The sequence below is a fragment of the Achroia grisella genome, unplaced genomic scaffold, assembly GCF_030625045.1.
Source record: "Achroia grisella isolate CSIRO2021 unplaced genomic scaffold, CSIRO_AGI_Agris_v1 utg1179, whole genome shotgun sequence".
Classification (NCBI taxonomy): Eukaryota; Metazoa; Arthropoda; class Insecta; order Lepidoptera; family Pyralidae; genus Achroia; species Achroia grisella.
Window position 1 is genome coordinate 1,310,204 of NW_026712591.1, and position 19,446 is coordinate 1,329,649.

Here is a 19,446-nt window from a genome sequence, read left to right on the forward strand (position 1 = left end):
ATATGATAGTTACTTATAATATGATAGCTTCTTACCATATGCACCTACATTCCATGTGGCCGCAACCAACTTCTGCGCCTGACATCAATTACCAGCAACCTAAATTTAACCTCTAAATGTTGTGGTACTACAAGTCTATATAAACTAATAACACTGAACATGAACAATAAAAAGGAAATTATCTGTAAAGAATCAATAAAGTTTATCAATCTTAACACGTCATGAAAACATCAATGGAGGTGTATAGCTTTATTTAACATAAAATTATTCGTGTTGAGTGTTTAGATTTAGGTTTAGTTCGTGTTGTTGTTAGATAACGGGTGCCATCTCTATTTAATAAGGTTGATCATTCGATGAGAGTTCAAATGCGATGCATTGATCACTGACTGATTGTCAACCAGCATTAAGTCATCTTATTTAAAAGAAAGAAGATAAAATGTAATATATTTTTTGTTCATTATATTCTTCTTTTGAATAAGTAGATAGGTATATATATTTAACTCTGGTAACGTAAATACATCGTGTCTACATTGTTTATTTGAAAATATGTAACGTATAACTAAAAATGATTACGACACTAGCTTTTTTGTGTTACCTTATAACATGGTGGTGCCACCTTCAATGTGATTCACGCTATGCATGCTGAGATCTCTTTTTAGTGCTAATCGGATATGGATGATTCTATTGTTTTTTGTTCTGTTCATCCCTTACAGGAAAGGCAAAAGGAATTCTGTTTATACAGTCTGCATATTTTTGATATTCTTAATTTTCTTTGTTTATTTTAATGCATTATCAATCTTGGAATCTCAGTATTATTAATATATATATATAAATTTTTTTCTTGCATCACTCTTTGTAGACAGCGGCAGCATCTTTATTTTATACCTTGTAAAGATGTCCTGAATTATCGAGGTAATTAATCGTAGATTACGTAGAGTGCAAAATATGTTATTGAGTTTTTAATAATTCATTAACGGAATATATAGATTTCTGGTATATGGTAGATTAGAGTCATTCTGACAGAAGAGCTCGTTGTATAGAACAACTATGAGACAAAAAATATGTCTTCCAATAATTCAGAATTTAGACTCTGTTTGTTTGTCCATTTGCTTTTTTTTTGGCCCTTCCGATAAAGGATATATTTCGATATAGGTATCCTATATCGAAAGGCAAAGGGATCTATTTGCATTTAATTCGTTGCTGTCAACATCACGTCATGGATGAAGTTGTCAAAATTGACATTCCTTTCATGTTAATCTGTAATAATTCCTGCTTATCTGTGATTTTAATTACTTTCATTTTATTACAATATTATTCGAATTCAAAATCCTAAAATCGATAAATATATTAGTAAGTTTTATTACAATTATTAAAAAAAGATTAAATTAAATATTTCAAAGGTATATAATTCATTAAGATAAATTATTTCATTATTAGTTTCTTTTAGAGGTTAGAAGTAGAAACTAGTATTTATTGTACCTACTTTATTATTTCTCTATTTACGTAGCAATCTTAGTATTATTTGAATTATTCAATTTACAGTTACAGTTGGCAGTGGTAGCATTATTTCTTAAATGTTTGTTTTACTGTCTTGGTTGGTAATATATTCAATGAAGTAGTCTTATGTTGTAAATAATTGCTTTATTTTCTGTTTAACCTACTAATTACTTACTTATTTAAAACACAATTTGTAGTCGGTGAATGGGGATCTTGTAAAATGTTGGAGTTTCAATCCCTGGTGCTGGCAGCTGGCAGAGGTTCCCGTTTACCAGATGTTGGTGGGACAGTTTCGAAGTGCCTGCTGCCAGTTGGACCCTACCCTGTGTTGTGGTACTCCCTAAATATGCTGGAGAAGATGGGATTTCAAGGTGAGCTGGTACATATATACTTATACTTACTACTTAGTTATAGACATTATTATTTGGTTTGAGACATGTATACTAATTATGCATTTTAATTATATGGGAAAAAAACAAAGTAATAAGGAAGAAGAACACTATGTATAATTAATATTGTATGTATATATTGTTAAGTATATATACTGAATTTATAATAATATATCATGTAGAAAATAAAAATAATACAAAACAAAAATATAATATCTTAATCACTTTGTGTTATATTCCATTGAAAACATGAATTTGGCTTCTGTTTTTCAGATACATAATTCTGTATCATGAAAAAATGTCATAGATATTTTAATTTAAAGTTGTATTTTGTTCATTCTTAATTACCTATGTTCATGGTATAATTTATTTCAATTACTTTTTCAGATACATTGGTGGTTGTTCTAAGTGATGATCAATATGCCATCACAAGTGCACTAGAGAAATGTCCTTTGAAAATTAAATATACATTAGTTAGTATTCCATCAGAAGAAGACTGGGGCACAGCAGATTCACTGAAACACATCAGCAATAGAATTTTAAAGACAACAGACATATTAGTTGTACCCGGTGATTTAATTACTAATATTAATCTGAATGATGTCCTTAATCTACATAGAAAACATGATGCCAGTTTGACAACACTGTTCTTTAACAATGGTCCTGAAGAATGGATAGAGCTTCCAGGCTTAAAATCAAAAGTTAAACCAGATAGAGATTTAGTTTGCATCGACAAGGAAACACAGAGATTGGTGTTCTTGGCTAGTGCAAGTGATTTTGAGGAAAGTGTGACCTTACCTAGAATCCTGATGAAACGATTTGACTCTGTTAGCTTATACAGCAGGTTGCTGGATGCCCATGTATATGTTATGAAGAAATGGGTAATAAACTATCTTGTTGAATCAGAAAGATTTACTTCTGTTAAAGGGGAATTCATACCTTACATTGTTAAAAAACAGTTATCAAAGCGTAAAAATCTTAATGATAAAAAAGGTTTGTCAGAAAAAAATTTAGATATAACAGTTGATATTTTTGACTATTCTCTTGAGAATGGTTTTGAGTCTAAAATCAGGGAAATGTCTTCATACAATGAACATAGATCAGGAAGCAAAGGTGTTTGTCACAATGACATATTGAGGTGTTATGCCCATATTCCAAGTAAAAGTACATTTGGCATGAGAATTAACACTCTATCCACATTTTATCTCTGTAATAATAAGGTAATATGCAACTTTATATTATTTTATAACTTATGACTGTTTTTGTAATGATTGCTATAGTGCTCCTGCCTGTGCTGATGGTATATGCTGTCAGGACACCAGTGGAAAATGATAACATGAGGATGAGATACATGCAGTACCCACTGTTGTGAATTCTGTATGTGAAATGTGGGTCAGGACTAACATCAATTTTTTCACACTAAGGCTGATGAGCTAATCCTAAATATTGCACTTCAGGTGTTTCTGCAAGACTGTCATTTCTAAATAGGCATGCTTTGATACAATGGTAAAACAAGTATTTTGTTAAATGTTTATTTCAGATACTGTCAAAATGGGAAGAGATAACGGGTTCACCCCTTACAGAAAGATTTTACTCAAGCAGTGAGGTCAATACTAAACAAATAGATGAGAATAGCACAGTAGGTGATAAGAGTATTGTAAATGAGAAGACATCTATAAAATGTACATTTATAGGAGCAAATTGTGTTATCGAAAATAAAGTGAGGTTGACTAACTGTATATTAATGAACAATGTTATTATTAAAGAAGGGTAAGTAAGAAATTCTGCCTGCCTTCTGATAAATAATGAACTATGGAGGATATAAAATATAAAATTATTTGCCTTGTAAATTGAAATTATTGGGCCTGTTATTTAGTGTCCTAATGTTCATACCGAGTATGCCATGCATGGTGATTGATATAACTCATCTTATTATGCTTATTGTCACACATACTTTTCTATTTCTGAGGGCTCAAACCATAAGTTTCATATTTGTCATGTGGCTGACATGACAAAAATATGAAAAATGCTGCATATGAGTGAGAAGGCCCTATATCTCTTTTTATATATATTATTATATTATTATTTACATTCTGTGTTAGTATAATAATTTCTTAATATAATCTTATACAATTCTTGATGTATATTGTAATATAATTTATTAATAGTAATTTTATTTTGTTTATAGATCCGTTCTACAAGATTGTATCATTTACACAGGCGCTACTGTGGAAGCCAGCTGCTCTATGCAATATTGCCTTATTGGACCACATCACATTGTGTCTTCATCTACTTCCAGTAATCATCAATTACATGCAGAGACTACTGAAAATATGATCACTCTTGGGTGATCGCCAACATTGATGTAATTTAATAATAATAATATACATATTTATTATGTGTACAATTTTTTTGTTAAAGTTGCTATTATATCTAGTTGTCTCTGCCTGGAATCTATAGGAGTGGTTTGCGCTTGGTGTTTATATTTCATTTTTTGTTCATCATACATTGCACATATTTAATAAACCGATATAACATAAGAATACACCACGGACTTTATGTTACATATGCTTAGATGTATGTAGGTACTATGTCATTATTATTATTTAGTATAAAATAAAGTCGCTGTCGCTGTCTGTCCCTATGTATGCTAAATCTTTAAACCTACGCAACGGATTTTGACGCGGTTTTTTTAATAGATAAGAGTTATTCTAGAGGAAGGTTTATATATCTATATAATATATGTACACCCGTGCGAAGCCGGGGCGCGTAGCTAGTGAAACTATAAGTAAGCCGATTCCTGAGGTGGCATAATTTGAAAGTTTTAAAAATAGGAAAATTATTAAATTAAAAATTTTATTAAGTTCATTAGGGACCAGCATAATGTCAATTCGCAATAGCAAAAGGGTGGAGCAGCTATTGGTTTAATTAATTCGTATTTACAATATATGTAAAAACTCGTCCTGTTAAATGTGTTGGATTATATTTAGGGAGGCTGGAGTTTCTCCGTGGACACTAAAGTATACAAATAATTATATTATTTGTTTTCTTTACTTTTAATTTATATGTAGTATTTGGATAGCCGAGACATATACAATATAAAAGTATGTAACAAAACAAAGTTAATCGTCATCAAATGGTGGTGGTGGTGTGATTGATACGTCGTCGAATAGTTGAACGAACACTTGTGATTGCTCTTGAAAACCTGTAGGCGTTGTATCTGAATCCACGTCTTTTGTAGGTAATGGACCTATAAATTCAATGAAAACAGTGTAACCCAATAGTTTAGTCAGAGACTATATATTCTATTTACGCTGTAAGATATACATATATTTTAATAACCTACGAGTGTGGCTTATTTTGAATCGTAACGATAGCAATATTTTGGATAGTTGCATATAAATTTTAAATGTCTAGTAACATGTGGATTCAATTTTCGATATCACTTATATCTACTAGGTACTGTGTGCTATGCTACATTTCTGAATTTCACACGTAGAAGCAATCAGCAGAAGTGGACGTAATCCTAGATAGAGGCAATATCAACTGTCATATATGTAGGTATGTATATAGATATATACGCTGAATATGTTGACTCAAACTTAGTAACGATAACAAACAAACTAAATAGAAACAGCCCCTGTGTTTCTATTTTGTTTGTTATCGTTGTTTCCTTTACTAGAGAGTCAGTCAAAAATATAAATTGGCACAACGTTTTATTGAAGTTAGATACTTTCGAACTCACGATCTTTGGATATTATTTGGAAGAGATATTATTAGGCAACGACGACTTACTATAGGTATGTAATATTATGCTATAGGCTTTCAGTTGTTAAATATCTAATAAACAATTATTGTTCTATTAGTATAAGTTATTAGACCTACATCTATCTAATATAATCTTTATTACCTTGTTCTACTATGGAGTGATCAGGGGTCACCGGTTTAGGCACATTGCATGGCACGCAAGGCTTATTTATATATTCTTCATCGGTTATGTAGGTCTGAAGTAAATACAATTAAGATCGTAGGATTTATACTCCTGAAACTTCGTCGATTCTTACCCAATTTTAAATTATCATAGTGAAAAGGTTCCTCTAACGCGAATGCTAATCCACTGGTTAGCATTAGACCTTTTTTAGCGTTGGACAACAAAACTATACGGATGTAATCAGATCGCTTAGTTTACAGTATTGAAACGCGGTCCCACCTTGAAAGCATCGTTATTAAAATTCATCAGGAATTTGGTTAACTGACCTGACTTTATGATCATCTTCCACTGGTACTACTTCAGCGTGTACCGTTAGCTTAGGCGGGTGCACTATTTCATTATCATTCATACACCGTATCAAATTCTCCTGGAAAAGCAATCATGGCTACCAGGCGATCACGTGTAGGTCAACTCGAATATTGTCTACAATTATTTCTATTTATAAATTTCCTGAGTATCACTTACTTTACCACAAGATCCAACTCCTGTAGTAACTTGCCTCAATACAGGATTAACGATCAATCCGAGTGGAGCACGACATGTTGTGTTAGATAAAATTGTGTGTGATCCACCACAATATCGTTGGCATACATGTGATCTGATGATGATGGATTATATGTACATTATAGATACAATGTAATTTTTCTATTGATAACTATTTGTATAATGATTTTTATTCATAATCTTAATTCTAAAAGATTACCTAGGGTCCCTTGGATGTGGTATTGGCAAACCCGGATAACAAAGTTTGTGAGCTCCATCTTCTTTCATCTTGGTTGGAGCCTCAGCCCCTACTGCGGGTGGTCTGGATATTTTGAAAGCAGGCAACGCTGGTACTATACCAGGTTCTTCCAGGTTCATATGAGCAGGGCTAGCACAAGACAAACATGCTGTTTCTCGATGCAATCTCCTTGAGACAGCAGCGGCTTGTGGCTCTCCAACAATTTCGATCATTGCGTGAAGTCGGCTTCTTAGCTTTTCAAGATTTTTATTCACGTCGTCGCGAAGGGATACGACCTGAATCCAATCTGCCTTTTCATTTAGTTCCCTTACTAATTCATCTATTGCTTTCTGAAAGAAATTATATTTAACTTTACCTATTCAATTCACGTTATGTGCATATGTTTACTTATACATGATCATGCATTTATATCAGATTTATTATATTATATTAAGTGGTATTTGTGTCATTATTCGGTAAGAGTTATTATTATGTCTAACAATTAATTTAAGAAGTATGCAGCCTTATTTCTTAAATTATCTATTTTTACTTTTCCAATAAAATATCACCGAGGAGTAGTAACTATAAATTAGTTTATTCTTTTAAAGGGGCCGTACTTACTGAGCATTTAATATAAACTTACTTGCCAGATAATTTCTTGATTATTGAATTTATCGTAAGCATTACTAATACGTTTCTCAAGGTCTCCTCTTACTGCATCAAATTGCTGAAGAGTAACAAGTCCATTTAATGCTTCAAGTCCAGCTTTATCCTTTAGTGCATCTGCTACCTCATCTCTATCCGATTTTGCAGCTTGTAGTAATTCTATTTGTTTCCATATATCCTAGTAAAACAATCACAATTGTCTATGTTAAATCAAGGTGACCCACTTTGAAAACCTTTGTACCTGTCAGTTATTGAAGAAAATTAAAGTTAGAGTTATATGTGTTGTTTTAAACCGACATATTAAAATAAATAAATTTCTCCAAAAACAAATTAATTGGAATTGATGCACCTCTATCGCTTACAATGAAAATGATATATATATATTAGATATTGCACTGTATAAAAATATACATCTAACACCTACATAAATTGATATATATTGTACCTGAAGGTTTTTGGAGAGCACAGTTTGAACGTCTCTTAGTTCTTTCTGACGTAAATTTGTGGTATCGAGGTCTATTTGAAGATTAGTAAAATGTGTGTTCAGCTCGGCTACAGCTGTAATATTAGTCAATACCATATAATGCTAACAAGTTTTTATTATTATTTTATATATATTTTCGTACTGTACGTGACTAATGTACATGGCAAAAATCAATTGTACATTTGCGTCTTATTTCAAATCTCACCTGTTGTATCACCACCTGTATTAGCTAATGCCTCTGCCATTGTTTCCAGTCCAGTTTCTAAATCATGTTGCATTTGGGTTAACAGTTCTTGATAATTTGTCATCTAATAAATGATTAAAACTTATATTGCTTTACCGAGATATATTTTGTCCAAAGTCGTCTGCGTGAGTAACTATTTCATTTATTCGTATTTTAGCCGCACGAGCAACGCCTTTTCCGAATTGTGTATCAGTTGAAGAATAGCAGTGACATGACAGGATAGGGAGACATTACAACTTATTCCTTTAAAATAGCAACACGTAGGTTGATGCAATACCACGGGAATCACATAACGACGTGATGTCCGTCGTGTTATTTGTGTGGGTAAGCGATCGTTGTCACTTACCATTAGGTGGGTAGTCAGTATGTTGCCACTTCAGTTATTTGAATTACGTAACAATTAATTAATTATACAGTTACCTGTGACGATAAGCCCGTGTCAAGAAAATTTATTTGTTCTGAATATTCGGAGACTAATGTTTCCAGATCATTCATACGATTACCGAGGTTTAATGAAGCATTCAATTTCTCTTCTGCTCACAAAACAAAAGGGTTATAAAAATATAAATTAGGTACTCGAATATATTCAGGCATACTTGTCTTTTATAACACTACGTAGGTAGCTACAATTATTAGATTTACCTAATCCACGTGCCATTTTAAGTGCATTATCGGAATTTACGTTACTTCGAGTTGTCGAACTGGTCACCATCTTGAGGAAATCATCATATATTCTTTGTAAAGCAATTCTAGAAATAATAAAAAATATATGAAAGCTGGGACTGGACCTATGTTGTCATGTATCTATAGAGAAAATGTATTTTCTTCGTGGATACGGACAACAGCTAGGTTGTGATGATAATGCGAACTTATTCCTAACAGGGGATAAGGTTGGTTAGATCCAACAGGACATATATAAATACCTTTACTTATTATATTACACTTGGATACAACAATATATAACATAATACAATATTATATGTATAGTTACCGACCCTAAAAAAAGATGAAACCCCATCTAAAGGCTGAGAGTACATGTATGCTAGAGATGGTCACAATGATAATGTGTTTTATACTATTTACGTACAGTCCTAATGAAAATGAATTTAAGATGATATTTAATAGATTACTCTAATTCCTGAGCAGTAATTTTGTCTTCAGTTGGAACTTCTGTAGCTACGTATTCCTTTGGGTGTGAGTATGATGTAACTGTAGGAACCAAGGATTCTGTAGAGGGGACTGAGTTGTATTGTGCTGTACTTTTGCTCAGGTTTTCTGTCGGTTGAACTGTATACTTTTTAATCCTGGATGGCGATATTTGTGACAATATTTTAGGGGCGCCAAACAGAACTTCGGTGTCTGCTTCCACGTCATGGGTCTATGAAAGTGTCAATAATAGACTAAATTAGTTCATCCACCCTTTTACAACATACATCAATACACAATCGGAAAGAGTAACCTGACCTCATCGAGCAATCCTTCAAAACCTGGAGTTCTACTGGCGAGATCTGTTACTAATGAAGTCATTTTTTGCAACGTCTTTTCTGCACCTTCAAGACGAGCAGAAAGTTGTAAGGCTGCCATAGCATCTGTCAAAGAGGCGCCCTTACGGAGGTCTTGCATAAGTTTAATATTATCTGGAAATTCAGCTCCGGCGATAGGTCCAAACCGGTCTTGAAGTTCACGAACTATTGTAGCTAATTCGGCGAACTCTTCCTGTGTAACTATTGATAACTGGGGAGTACGACCACGGCTGTCTGTTCCATAACGTCCTGTAGATGTAAAATTTGTAAAAAAATATGGAGTAGATAGGACAAAAAAATGTATTGAAGTCACAAAGTACCGAATTCATTAAATATTTAAAGTAGGTATGGTGACTTACCATTGACAGTTTTTGCTTCCTCAGTGGGCACTCTCTGCACTGAGTAATAAAATTTAATATAATATTGTAATTGAATATATTTCAATATGAGACGTGATTTCACAAAATAAGACACTTACCAATTAGCAATTTTTCGTATTGCATTTCTGTGAACAGGAAAAAACTATGTTTTGCTACTGATAGAATTACTACCTAAGTAATTTATGTGTACACAACAAGTAGTAAATTATACCCATAATGTCCAAAGAAGCCATAGGTGTAGGGGTTCTTTCTTGTACTTCTCTAGAATCCGCTCTCTGTATATAAATATTCCTGATTATTCCTACTTGTGGAAAATACTTAATACGTTATTGTACCTATTCATTATTTATGTCAAATGACTACGATGTCCTCAAACTCATATCTACTGAATAAGTATAATAAGGATACCTAACTTATTTTTTCTGTAATAATAAAGTGGACCAGTACCAGTAATACAGTGGTACCTAAGCCCTAATAACTAAAACAGTATCATCGAAACGGTTACAGATTTGGCAAATTAACAGAAAATATACATACAAAATAGCTATACTTTCAAGAGATCTCTGTAAGTGGAAACACAAAAGATTGAGTGTTCGACATTTAATATTATTATATAGATCCATGGAGATCTCAGGTACTAATAGAAAAATGAACTTACCAAATATATTAGGATCGCCCAAAAATAATTCACTGAATAAAAACTGCTTAAATAAAATATATAAATCCTAGTAGCTGCAACATTGTTAAAAAAATACTAAAATAAAAATCCACAATTAAAATATTCCACCTGGTGAATAACACGTAATTCTTTCTCTCTTCTTTCTTCGATTTTCTCCATCAACTTGTGGTAATCCTGTGACGAATGCTATTAACTACATTATTATGTTATTTATCGTCAACTATGTATTACAGGAATAATTAAATGACTTGTAAAATTGCTATTATACATTTATTATAGTACAAACCTTGTCAGAGGATGTTGTATCTTTGGAAGAAGATTTTTGTGTAGATATTTTATTTGAAGGTTTTTCTGTACCCCTTTGTTCGGATGACCATTTATCACTTCTTTTATCAGATAATAACTTTTCAATATTACTGTCTTCAGTTGATTTATTAGAAGATTTATCTGTATAATATTTGTCTGTAGAAGATTTGTCTGATTTAGACTTCCCTGATGATGTTTTGCTGTTATCTGTAGACATTTTGTCCTTTGATATTTTATCTGATATGGCTCTATCTGTAGCAGCTGTTATATTGGTAGTTTTATCTCTAGTAGATGAATCTGTAGTTGATTTCGTAGAGCTTTCAGTTAAATTTTCATTTAAAGGTGCCCTTAAATTACTGGATTTCGTGGTAGACATTTTAATAGAAGTTTTATCAGCAAAAGTCTTTATAGTAGAAGATTTCTCAACAGAATACTTTTCAGGAAAAGACTTCTCAATAGAAGATTTATCAGTACCAGATTTGTCAGAAGCAGACTTGTCAGAAGTAAGTGGCTTATCAGATCCTTGCAAAGTTTTATCTCTTTGACGTTTGCTATCAATTTGTCCTCTAGTGCCTTTATTTAATATGGCTTTACTAACTAGTCCTGCAGTGCTAATTGAGCCCACTTTACCTCCTGCAACACTACTAACCATTTTTGCCAAGCGACGTTTCTTTTTAGGCACTTGAGCATGTAGTTTTACTTCCGTAACTGAGAGACTGCTACTAGATTCCATTTCCATATCAGGAACAATTACAATTTGTACTCGCCTCTCTAATACTCGTAATTGTCTAGCAAGAAGATAAAGAATCGTCTGGATTAATTTGTGATTTACAATATTTACCTGTAATAATAGAACAAAATAATATTACTGTAATGAACATAGATTAGTATTTATCTTATAATTTAACGTGATTACTCTAAATTTAAATTATCTCAGTTAACCTTCCTTTTATATATTGTATATACCGCAGGCGACGGTTGTTCAGCCATCCGTAAACCAAGTTCTATATAAGCTGTGTTTCGGTTGGGGGATGTGATATTGAAGCGAAATTATAGAACACGGAGGCTTAAATCTCAACGCATAACAATATGATAACGTTATTCCTATGGTGCTCATGGCGTCAGTTGCCACTTGTGATCAGAATCTGTCAGTTTGTTTGCTACTTTACTGATCAAGGTCTGATGTCAGACCGATGACCGATCATGTAGATCCGAAACTATATATTTACGTATATAAAAAGCGGAACATAATTATAACGCCTACCTGCATTATGAGACAGAGGTAGGAATATGAGGATCTTATAAACTATACAATATGCCCTTAAAACATATAGAAAATTCTAACATACTTCAGAATCTCCAAAAGCTATGTCAATCATGTCTCTAATACTCATTATACTTGTGGTAGAAGAGGATGTCATGACGAATATATTTTTAAGACGATCTGCAGATAACTGATCACGTTTTACTTAGGTATTACTTTAAATTGCACGTGATAATCAAGTAGGCTTCTCGTTACAATAGGTGTCAAACAGAAAACTAAATTAATGACATTATTTAAATATAATGATTAGCGAAATAGTTTAAATATCTTGTATATATTTGAAATTATTAATATTGTAAAGTTTGTGAATACGGATGGATGTTTGTTACTCTTTCACGCAAAAACTACTGAACGTATTTTGATGAAACTTTACAGTAATATAGTTTAAACATCACAATAATATTTAGGCTCTAAATATTACGCGGGTGTAACCGCGGGTACAGCTAGTATACTACAAAATAACGACGTGCATTTCATAATTGCTAAACACAAATGTATATCTACGAAGTGCCACTTTAAATGGCAATTTTAACATATTGCAACATCTGTGTGCATAATGCACACATATTAGTCGTAAACATAGGCTGATAAGTGATCTCACCAAATAAATTCTGTAGTAGATATTGCAGTCTATTACGGATATTGAATGTAATATTGCTGCCTTAGTAAATATGGAATATGATCGTACATATTTGTCAATGCAATATACCAACCTTTAAGACGGCCTCTTCAAAACTGTATCACAAAGAAATCAGAGTAGGTAGATAATGTTAAAGAATTGTGGAATAATAAAACAATACATACAATATAGAAACAATTTATATTTGATGATATTTACAAAAGAAAAAAATGTTGAATTATCGTCTTATATAACAAAAACGATATTGAATTTTAAAGTATACATTCGTAGCCATAACATATTTTCTTATTATATTTACAGCAATCATAATTCGCTATACTATATAAATATTACATTATTAACATTAAACGATCGAAATCTGTCATGAGCAGACCAGTTTGGACACAATATGAGAATCATTTAAATATAAACAATTGATGAATTACAATTCTTATATCGTCCCAAAAATTGTTATAAAATTCACTACCTATCTAAATATGATACTATCTATCTACATTTTAAAGTGAGCTAATATTATTTTAGGCACGAGTCCGACAGTCAGAGGAGCGCGAGGTGGCGCAGGCGGGCGCCTGGAGGGGCGGCGGTGGCGACAAGGAGGTGGCGGTAGCGGGAGACGCCACGCCCGCGCCCTTATTTTGACTAGAGATTGTCTGCGCTGCAGACGTCGGCTTAGGCTGTTCTAATTGACCAGATTCAGATTCATTATGATGGTTACTGTTATTAATCAGATCATTAATTGATTTTCTGTCTTGATTTCTAAATTTATTTCGATCTTGGGGCACTAGTATTGCTAGGGGTGGAATGGGTGGTATATAAGCATGAGGTTCATAATTATCATCTACGTAGTCATTTGGATTCCAAGATGGCGTGTTCGTCGTAGTAAACGGAGTTGTTGATGGCCTTTCAGTCGTAGTTGCTCTCGATGTTACAGGCGCCATGGTAGCCGTTGTTTTATCTCCCGCTAATTCGGAGGATATAGTCGCAGTATCAGGAACTGTAAAAATCTTTCTGTAGGATCTATTCTTTCGACGCTTTTGTAGTTTTGGGACATCAAGAAAGAATGGGTCAAAAAGTAGGTCTGATTCTTTATAGTCATCGTAATTAATCTGTACAATTGGTTTTACAGCACTAACCACATTGCCCACAGTATAGTTTAGTCTTTTACCATTACTGTCACTAACCGATGCACTAGCAGTGACTATTACACGAGGTGGACTTTTTGGTTTCGTTGGAGGTCTTTCATTAACAGTTGGAGGTGCAACGGATCTAGGTGACAGCGAAGATTCATCTTCTGGTATTGAGTCGTCACTTCTTTTGCGGTCATAATAGAAAGTATTAAATGGCAACGGACGCTGAGGTGGCAGTGACGAATATGGCTTATGTTTTACAGATGTTTCATGTCTTTCTGAGGATTGGAATGTAGGTCCTGGACGTAATAACTGATCACGGGGATCCAATGTTGTAGGTCGAAATGGTGCGGGCTGCGGTCGTTGAACAAAGGGAGATGGTCGAGATACTGCTGGTCTAGGCGCTGTTCTCGATGACTCATACTGAAAATGGTCGAACTGTTGGGGAGGTGCGTGTGTTATATAAACACCATCAGCCGGCCTAAAGCTTTGCCTTTGGAAGGAAATTGCTTCTGAACCAGGACCTCTGTGACGATAGATAAATTCTTGCGGAGAAAGAAGAGAAGGATCCAATGTAGATGATATCGAAGAATATGTAGGTGGTGATAATGATGACAGAGTAGGTGATGGCGAAGAAAACAAATGAGTTGTAGGAGATGAGCGAAATGATGTACTAGGAGAAGAAAAAATCGTTGTTGTTGGTGGTTTCGTTGTGGTTGTAGTAGTGGTGGTTATTGTTATTGGACGTGGTGTTGATATTGTTGTTGTTCTTATTGTTGTTGTGGTAAAATGTGTTGTAGTAGGTGGCGAGTGCGGGTAGTCTTCATATATGCTATCGTCATCATCTTGATATTCTGAAAAGGTAACGGAAATAAATAATCAGTGATATAATTACAAGAGAAAATTCTGTTTATGTAGTAAAGTGAAAGTAAATTCTAGATGTAGTAACTCTGCTAGCGATTATATATCACTTTAGGAAGAAATGTAAAATATTAGTATGTTAGGTATGACGTATACCTAAATTAGAATAAAGTAGTCAAGTGCTAATCTAATCTATTTATAAATGTAAGTTGTTATGTTACATCTTACGTCTGCAAATAGTCGATTAGTATTAAGACGATTTGTATACTAAGATATTGTGTCTGATACTTTTAATTAATAGACGGAGTAATAAAGTAAAACGTAATATTCAGTTAACTCTATTATATATATGTGACATAACTTCTTATATCTATAAATAGAGTTAGCTGAATATTACGCTGCTTAGAGTTTACATTTTAGACAGATCGAGATCGAATGAGCGATGTAACTTTGAAATGACATACGTATTTCGGCAATATTTTAAATATATTTTATTTGTCTTATTAACGAGTGATAACATTAAAAATTTAATAATTATTCTAACTTATAACATAAATCCTAGGTTCCAGGTATAGGACCTCCATTATAGTTGCCATTATCTAATAAGTGATTAAATTTTAACTCTGGGATGAACGGCTCAATAACAGATTGAATTATACTTGACTAATTATTTATTAGCGATAATTTAAGGAACTTCTCTGAGTGTGGCCGTTAGTACACGAAAAACATTATCATCTGATATGATTTACATAGGTGCTGGCGTCGGAGAGGTTTAAAAGTAATAGTCTGTCGTGGTATGGGCTTATAATGCGTAGTAATGAAGATAATTTGGTAAGAAAGGGAGAAAATTACGATATGACTGCGAACAGGGATGAATCGAAGAGAAATACATATTTGCCGACCCCAAATAAATGGGATATGGAAGAAGTAAATGATGACTGTTTACAATGCCGAGGAGAAAAAGATTTAACATAGGTCGTCGAAGTCAATCAAATGTGAAACGAGCTACCTCACGCGCTAACCGCACTGAGGACCAGTATTGGGGTAAGCTAGGGTACTTATTACTACTTTTTTGCGCAATTAGGACAGGTAAATCTATTGTTCTACTGTTCTAGCTACTTTATACAAAAGGAACAATGCATTTTTAAAAGTCAACTATAACTTCTGAAAAATAGTTTTGTAAATATCACTGTACTGTCTGGCCCCAACCTTCACTTCCCTAGGGAGGTGAAGGTTGGGGCCTCGGGGAGCGAACCCCTTTATCCCAGCGTCTATTCCGGGGGCAAGAACCTACCCGTATCTGGCTCAAAGGCCCTAGGGCGTAAAATAAAAATTATTAAAAAAAAACTTAACCTAGCTTAATAAACGTAGTGCCATACTTGGGGACAGTTCTTTTGTTATTTTTTTAAAATATCAATTAACTGTTGGAAAAATCGGTGACAGTGACACGGTCAGTCAGTTTTGCCAGGTCCCTATACTACTATTATCTTATTTGTTAACATAAGTGACAATAATGTGACATGAACATTATTATTTATTTATTCATTATTATTTATTATTTGTTTATTCTGGACATGTATAAATGATTTTGTCCACTATCGAGCCAATATATAGACTACCTCATGATGCCTTTATTAAGCTTCTCGTTCTAAAATACATAATAATATGGTTAAAATTAAGAGGTAAGTGATACGAAGTTCACTGGGTCATCTAGTACAATATATTAATTTACACTACATTAGATAAAAAGATATTATAATTTAAAATATTTAATAATACCTTCGGTTAATTCTACATTTTCTGCAACTTGAATAGGTTGATATGTGGGTCGATTATGGTGAGAAATTTTTGGTTCATCTTTTTTTATTTCTTGAATGGGATCTTCGGTAGTATCTGCAACATCTAATGATTGATTCTGTGTTTTACTATTCTCGTGTGTTGTAGAGGTAATTTCGTCTATTGCTATATTAACATTCTGTTCATTAGGGGTTTTGGTTTGTTTAGATTGTTCGGTTGACTCAGCTTCAGATTTTTCTTCATCTGGTTGTATTATAGGCGGTGCTGTGCTGCCATATAATTCTAAATTTAAACTGTAAAACTTTTCAGACTTTGTACAATCTACTTCATCTACTCTCTCACAGACTCTAGTCTCCTGTAAAAGAAATAAATTACGGTCAATATACATGAATAATCTGGAGGTATGGTAGTAAATAAAATATGTATGTCTTATCTGTAAAACTATTTTTGTCTGCAAGACATAGACATGTAAAATATTTACATACAAGATACTGACACTGCTATATTCGAAATAATAATATTATTAACTACTGATAATGTTTCGCACTGATAATGTACTCGTATGTATTTCGAATAATAATAACGATAAAGGCAATCCTCTTATTAAATATTATGTATTTATAAAATATCCCTGTATATTTTATTAACAGATTATTATCTACTAAATGAGTCATTAGCAGTCCTAACGTTGAACAGTCCATATATTTTAGTCAACTCTAGTTTTCCAAGTTTCGGTCGCATAGTTAAGTGCTCTACAGTATCTTGGTTAGAAACAAAGATCATATCTTGAGAACCTCGGTGGTGTAGCGGTTTAGTGCCACTTAATTACAGATGGGCGCGGGTTCGATTCCTTGGATTCCTCGTTCGGTTCCTGTTTCCTGAGAGGAAACATTTGTATTCATGAGTATAATTGTTTATGATATTTTGGTGCAGGTGTTTTCTATATATATTGTGGATGAGTTTACAAAAAAAATATTAAATTGTTTCTAACTATTTCTATCCATTGTAGAGTATCTATAATACAGGCTCTGCTTACCTTGGGACTAGATGATGCTGTGTGATTTGTCCTGTATTATTTTTATTATAATATTACATTGCCGATTTAAAAGCAATTTAATAACAGTTGCATATTACATTGATCACTGATAAGATCTGTTATAGAGCCATTACTTAAGTAGTTGTGTTAGTACGTCAATATGGTTGATGGAGCAGAATTAAAATAATGAAGTTAAATATGCATGCTCTTTTTATGTAATTGGAATAGTCAACAAGTTTACAGCGTGTTTGATAATAAATGGTAACCGCCGCCTATACATATGAACAGCACTACGGACATCAACTTAATATGTGATGCCCGTGATTTAAGACAATGATGTTTTTACAACCGATCAACCAATAGCTTGTAAGCTGTGTTGTGATGTAAGCTGCTTGGTAGCTGAAATGGAGAGACTTAGATACCCTTGCAGCCGACTTCACAAAGTCTACCTTGGTAAAAAATTTACAGTTTTCCTTTGCAAAATGTTTATATCAAATTTAATAAATTGTTGGCTTATATGGGTTTTCGTACTTGATCAAAGACTGTGCCATTGAGACAAAGGAACTTGATATCCATAGGTTCGTCCTGCTGACCCACAGTGCACACGTGGAACATTTGGCAGGATGTCTCCAGATCGGCGTAGTAACCACCGATCACCTTCCCCGCACACGTGAAGTTTGTTTCAGGTAGGTTATCGAAGTCTAAATACTGAAATTATTACATACTTTATATAAAAAGAATGACAATTCCTTTAACGAAGATTAAATAACAGTTAGTTTTGATTTCTACTCAAATTTTAATAGTTATTTACCTACACATTTCTCCGAGCCACATCTTATTAATATTATAAACGTGAAAGTTTGTTAGTATGGATGGATGTTTGTTACTCTTTCACGCAAAATGTACTGAATGGATTTTGACATCAGAACAATACATAGGCTATAAATATCATGCAGGTAAAGCGCACAGCTAGTATGAAAATACTCAATTGTAAATAAAAAATTGTTAATAGTCTGTAAAATATATGTAAGTCAGAAATTTATAAATGTTGCGTAAAAAAAAATTCTTTCATTTTAGAAGAAAGTAAAGTATAGTGTGTTTAGGATATGATTTAAATGCATTTTATTTTCGATTCATTAAAGAGTAAATATAAACTCATATAAATGACATATTTTCTATTAGTTTTCAATGTATGTAAAATATCTAATTAGGTACTAGCAGACCACGCAACATCTGTGTCACTTCTCATCGAAGGCCGGAACACGATGTTATATAACATTCGATAAATGGGCTACTGAGATAAATATTTTTATTTAATTTGAACCAAATAGGTACTAAGACTAGAGCGTTCAAATAAACAAACTCTTCAGCTTTGTAATATTAGTAAAAAATATACTTACACCTGGCTTAATAGTTCCGGATATTTCTTTGATTTCGTTTTGAAATATAAATATTAACAGCCATAGCCATACTGAAATATATAAAATATGGTTATTTAATTTTTTCAACTTTCAACACACTTGACTGTGAAGTGGATCTAATTTTGGTTGTTTACAATAGTACACACTATAAACGAGATATTTCACATAATAATATTAAGAGTTCCCGATTTCCATGCTGTATTAACACCTTGGTTATAGGTTGATTCTTAACGTCTAATATAAATACCTCGTTAATATAATGTATAATTATACGTATGAATAATTTAATAAATAGTGTAAGTAATAATCCAAAATATATGTTTTTTAGATGTCCAAAAAGTTTTTATTCCGTTCGTTCTG

General features: G+C 33.0%; 3 protein-coding genes across 5 annotated transcripts in view; 1 reads left to right on the forward strand and 2 right to left on the reverse strand.

Annotated features, from left to right (window-relative positions):
* The first annotated feature begins 1,264 nt into the window (after positions 1 to 1,264).
* On the forward strand, positions 1,265 to 4,333 carry LOC131852973 (translation initiation factor eIF-2B subunit gamma). 2 transcript variants are annotated; one of them, XM_059203747.1, is made up of 5 exons: positions 1,265 to 1,350; positions 1,695 to 1,868; positions 2,274 to 3,106; positions 3,427 to 3,656; positions 4,075 to 4,333. In XM_059203747.1, exons 2-5 carry the CDS (start codon positions 1,718 to 1,720, stop codon positions 4,235 to 4,237), a joined length of 1,377 nt encoding a protein of 458 aa, XP_059059730.1. In that variant the 5' UTR covers positions 1,265 to 1,350; positions 1,695 to 1,717; the 3' UTR covers positions 4,238 to 4,333. The 2 variants fall into 2 exon arrangements, with proteins under 2 accessions (XP_059059730.1, XP_059059720.1); XM_059203737.1 differs by having other exon boundaries at positions 1,283 to 1,400.
* A 242-nt stretch (positions 4,334 to 4,575) lies between these two features.
* LOC131852711 (uncharacterized) lies at positions 4,576 to 12,343 on the reverse strand. The gene is made up of 17 exons (XM_059203435.1): positions 12,230 to 12,343; positions 10,861 to 11,721; positions 10,683 to 10,760; positions 10,107 to 10,170; positions 9,994 to 10,020; positions 9,875 to 9,913; positions 9,457 to 9,833; positions 9,123 to 9,370; positions 8,635 to 8,741; positions 8,413 to 8,525; positions 7,954 to 8,056; positions 7,710 to 7,822; positions 7,242 to 7,442; positions 6,581 to 6,948; positions 6,343 to 6,475; positions 5,797 to 5,890; positions 4,576 to 5,136 (listed from the first exon to the last, which is right to left on the reverse strand). Exons 1-17 carry the CDS (start codon positions 12,299 to 12,301, stop codon positions 5,009 to 5,011), a joined length of 3,126 nt encoding a protein of 1,041 aa, XP_059059418.1. The 5' UTR covers positions 12,302 to 12,343; the 3' UTR covers positions 4,576 to 5,008.
* Positions 12,344 to 13,032: 689 nt separating this feature from the next.
* LOC131852222 (proteoglycan 4-like) overlaps positions 13,033 to 19,446 on the reverse strand; it is a 78,007-nt gene continuing 71,593 nt past the window's right edge. For both annotated transcript variants that reach the window (XM_059202876.1, XM_059202867.1), the window contains 4 exons: positions 19,066 to 19,136; positions 18,197 to 18,373; positions 16,612 to 16,984; positions 13,033 to 14,825 (listed from right to left, as the gene is read on the reverse strand). In XM_059202876.1, coding sequence (XP_059058859.1) covers positions 13,363 to 14,825; positions 16,612 to 16,984; positions 18,197 to 18,373; positions 19,066 to 19,136 — 2,084 coding nt within the window. In that variant the 3' untranslated portion in view covers positions 13,033 to 13,362. The remainder of the gene's footprint in view (positions 14,826 to 16,611; positions 16,985 to 18,196; positions 18,374 to 19,065; positions 19,137 to 19,446) is intronic.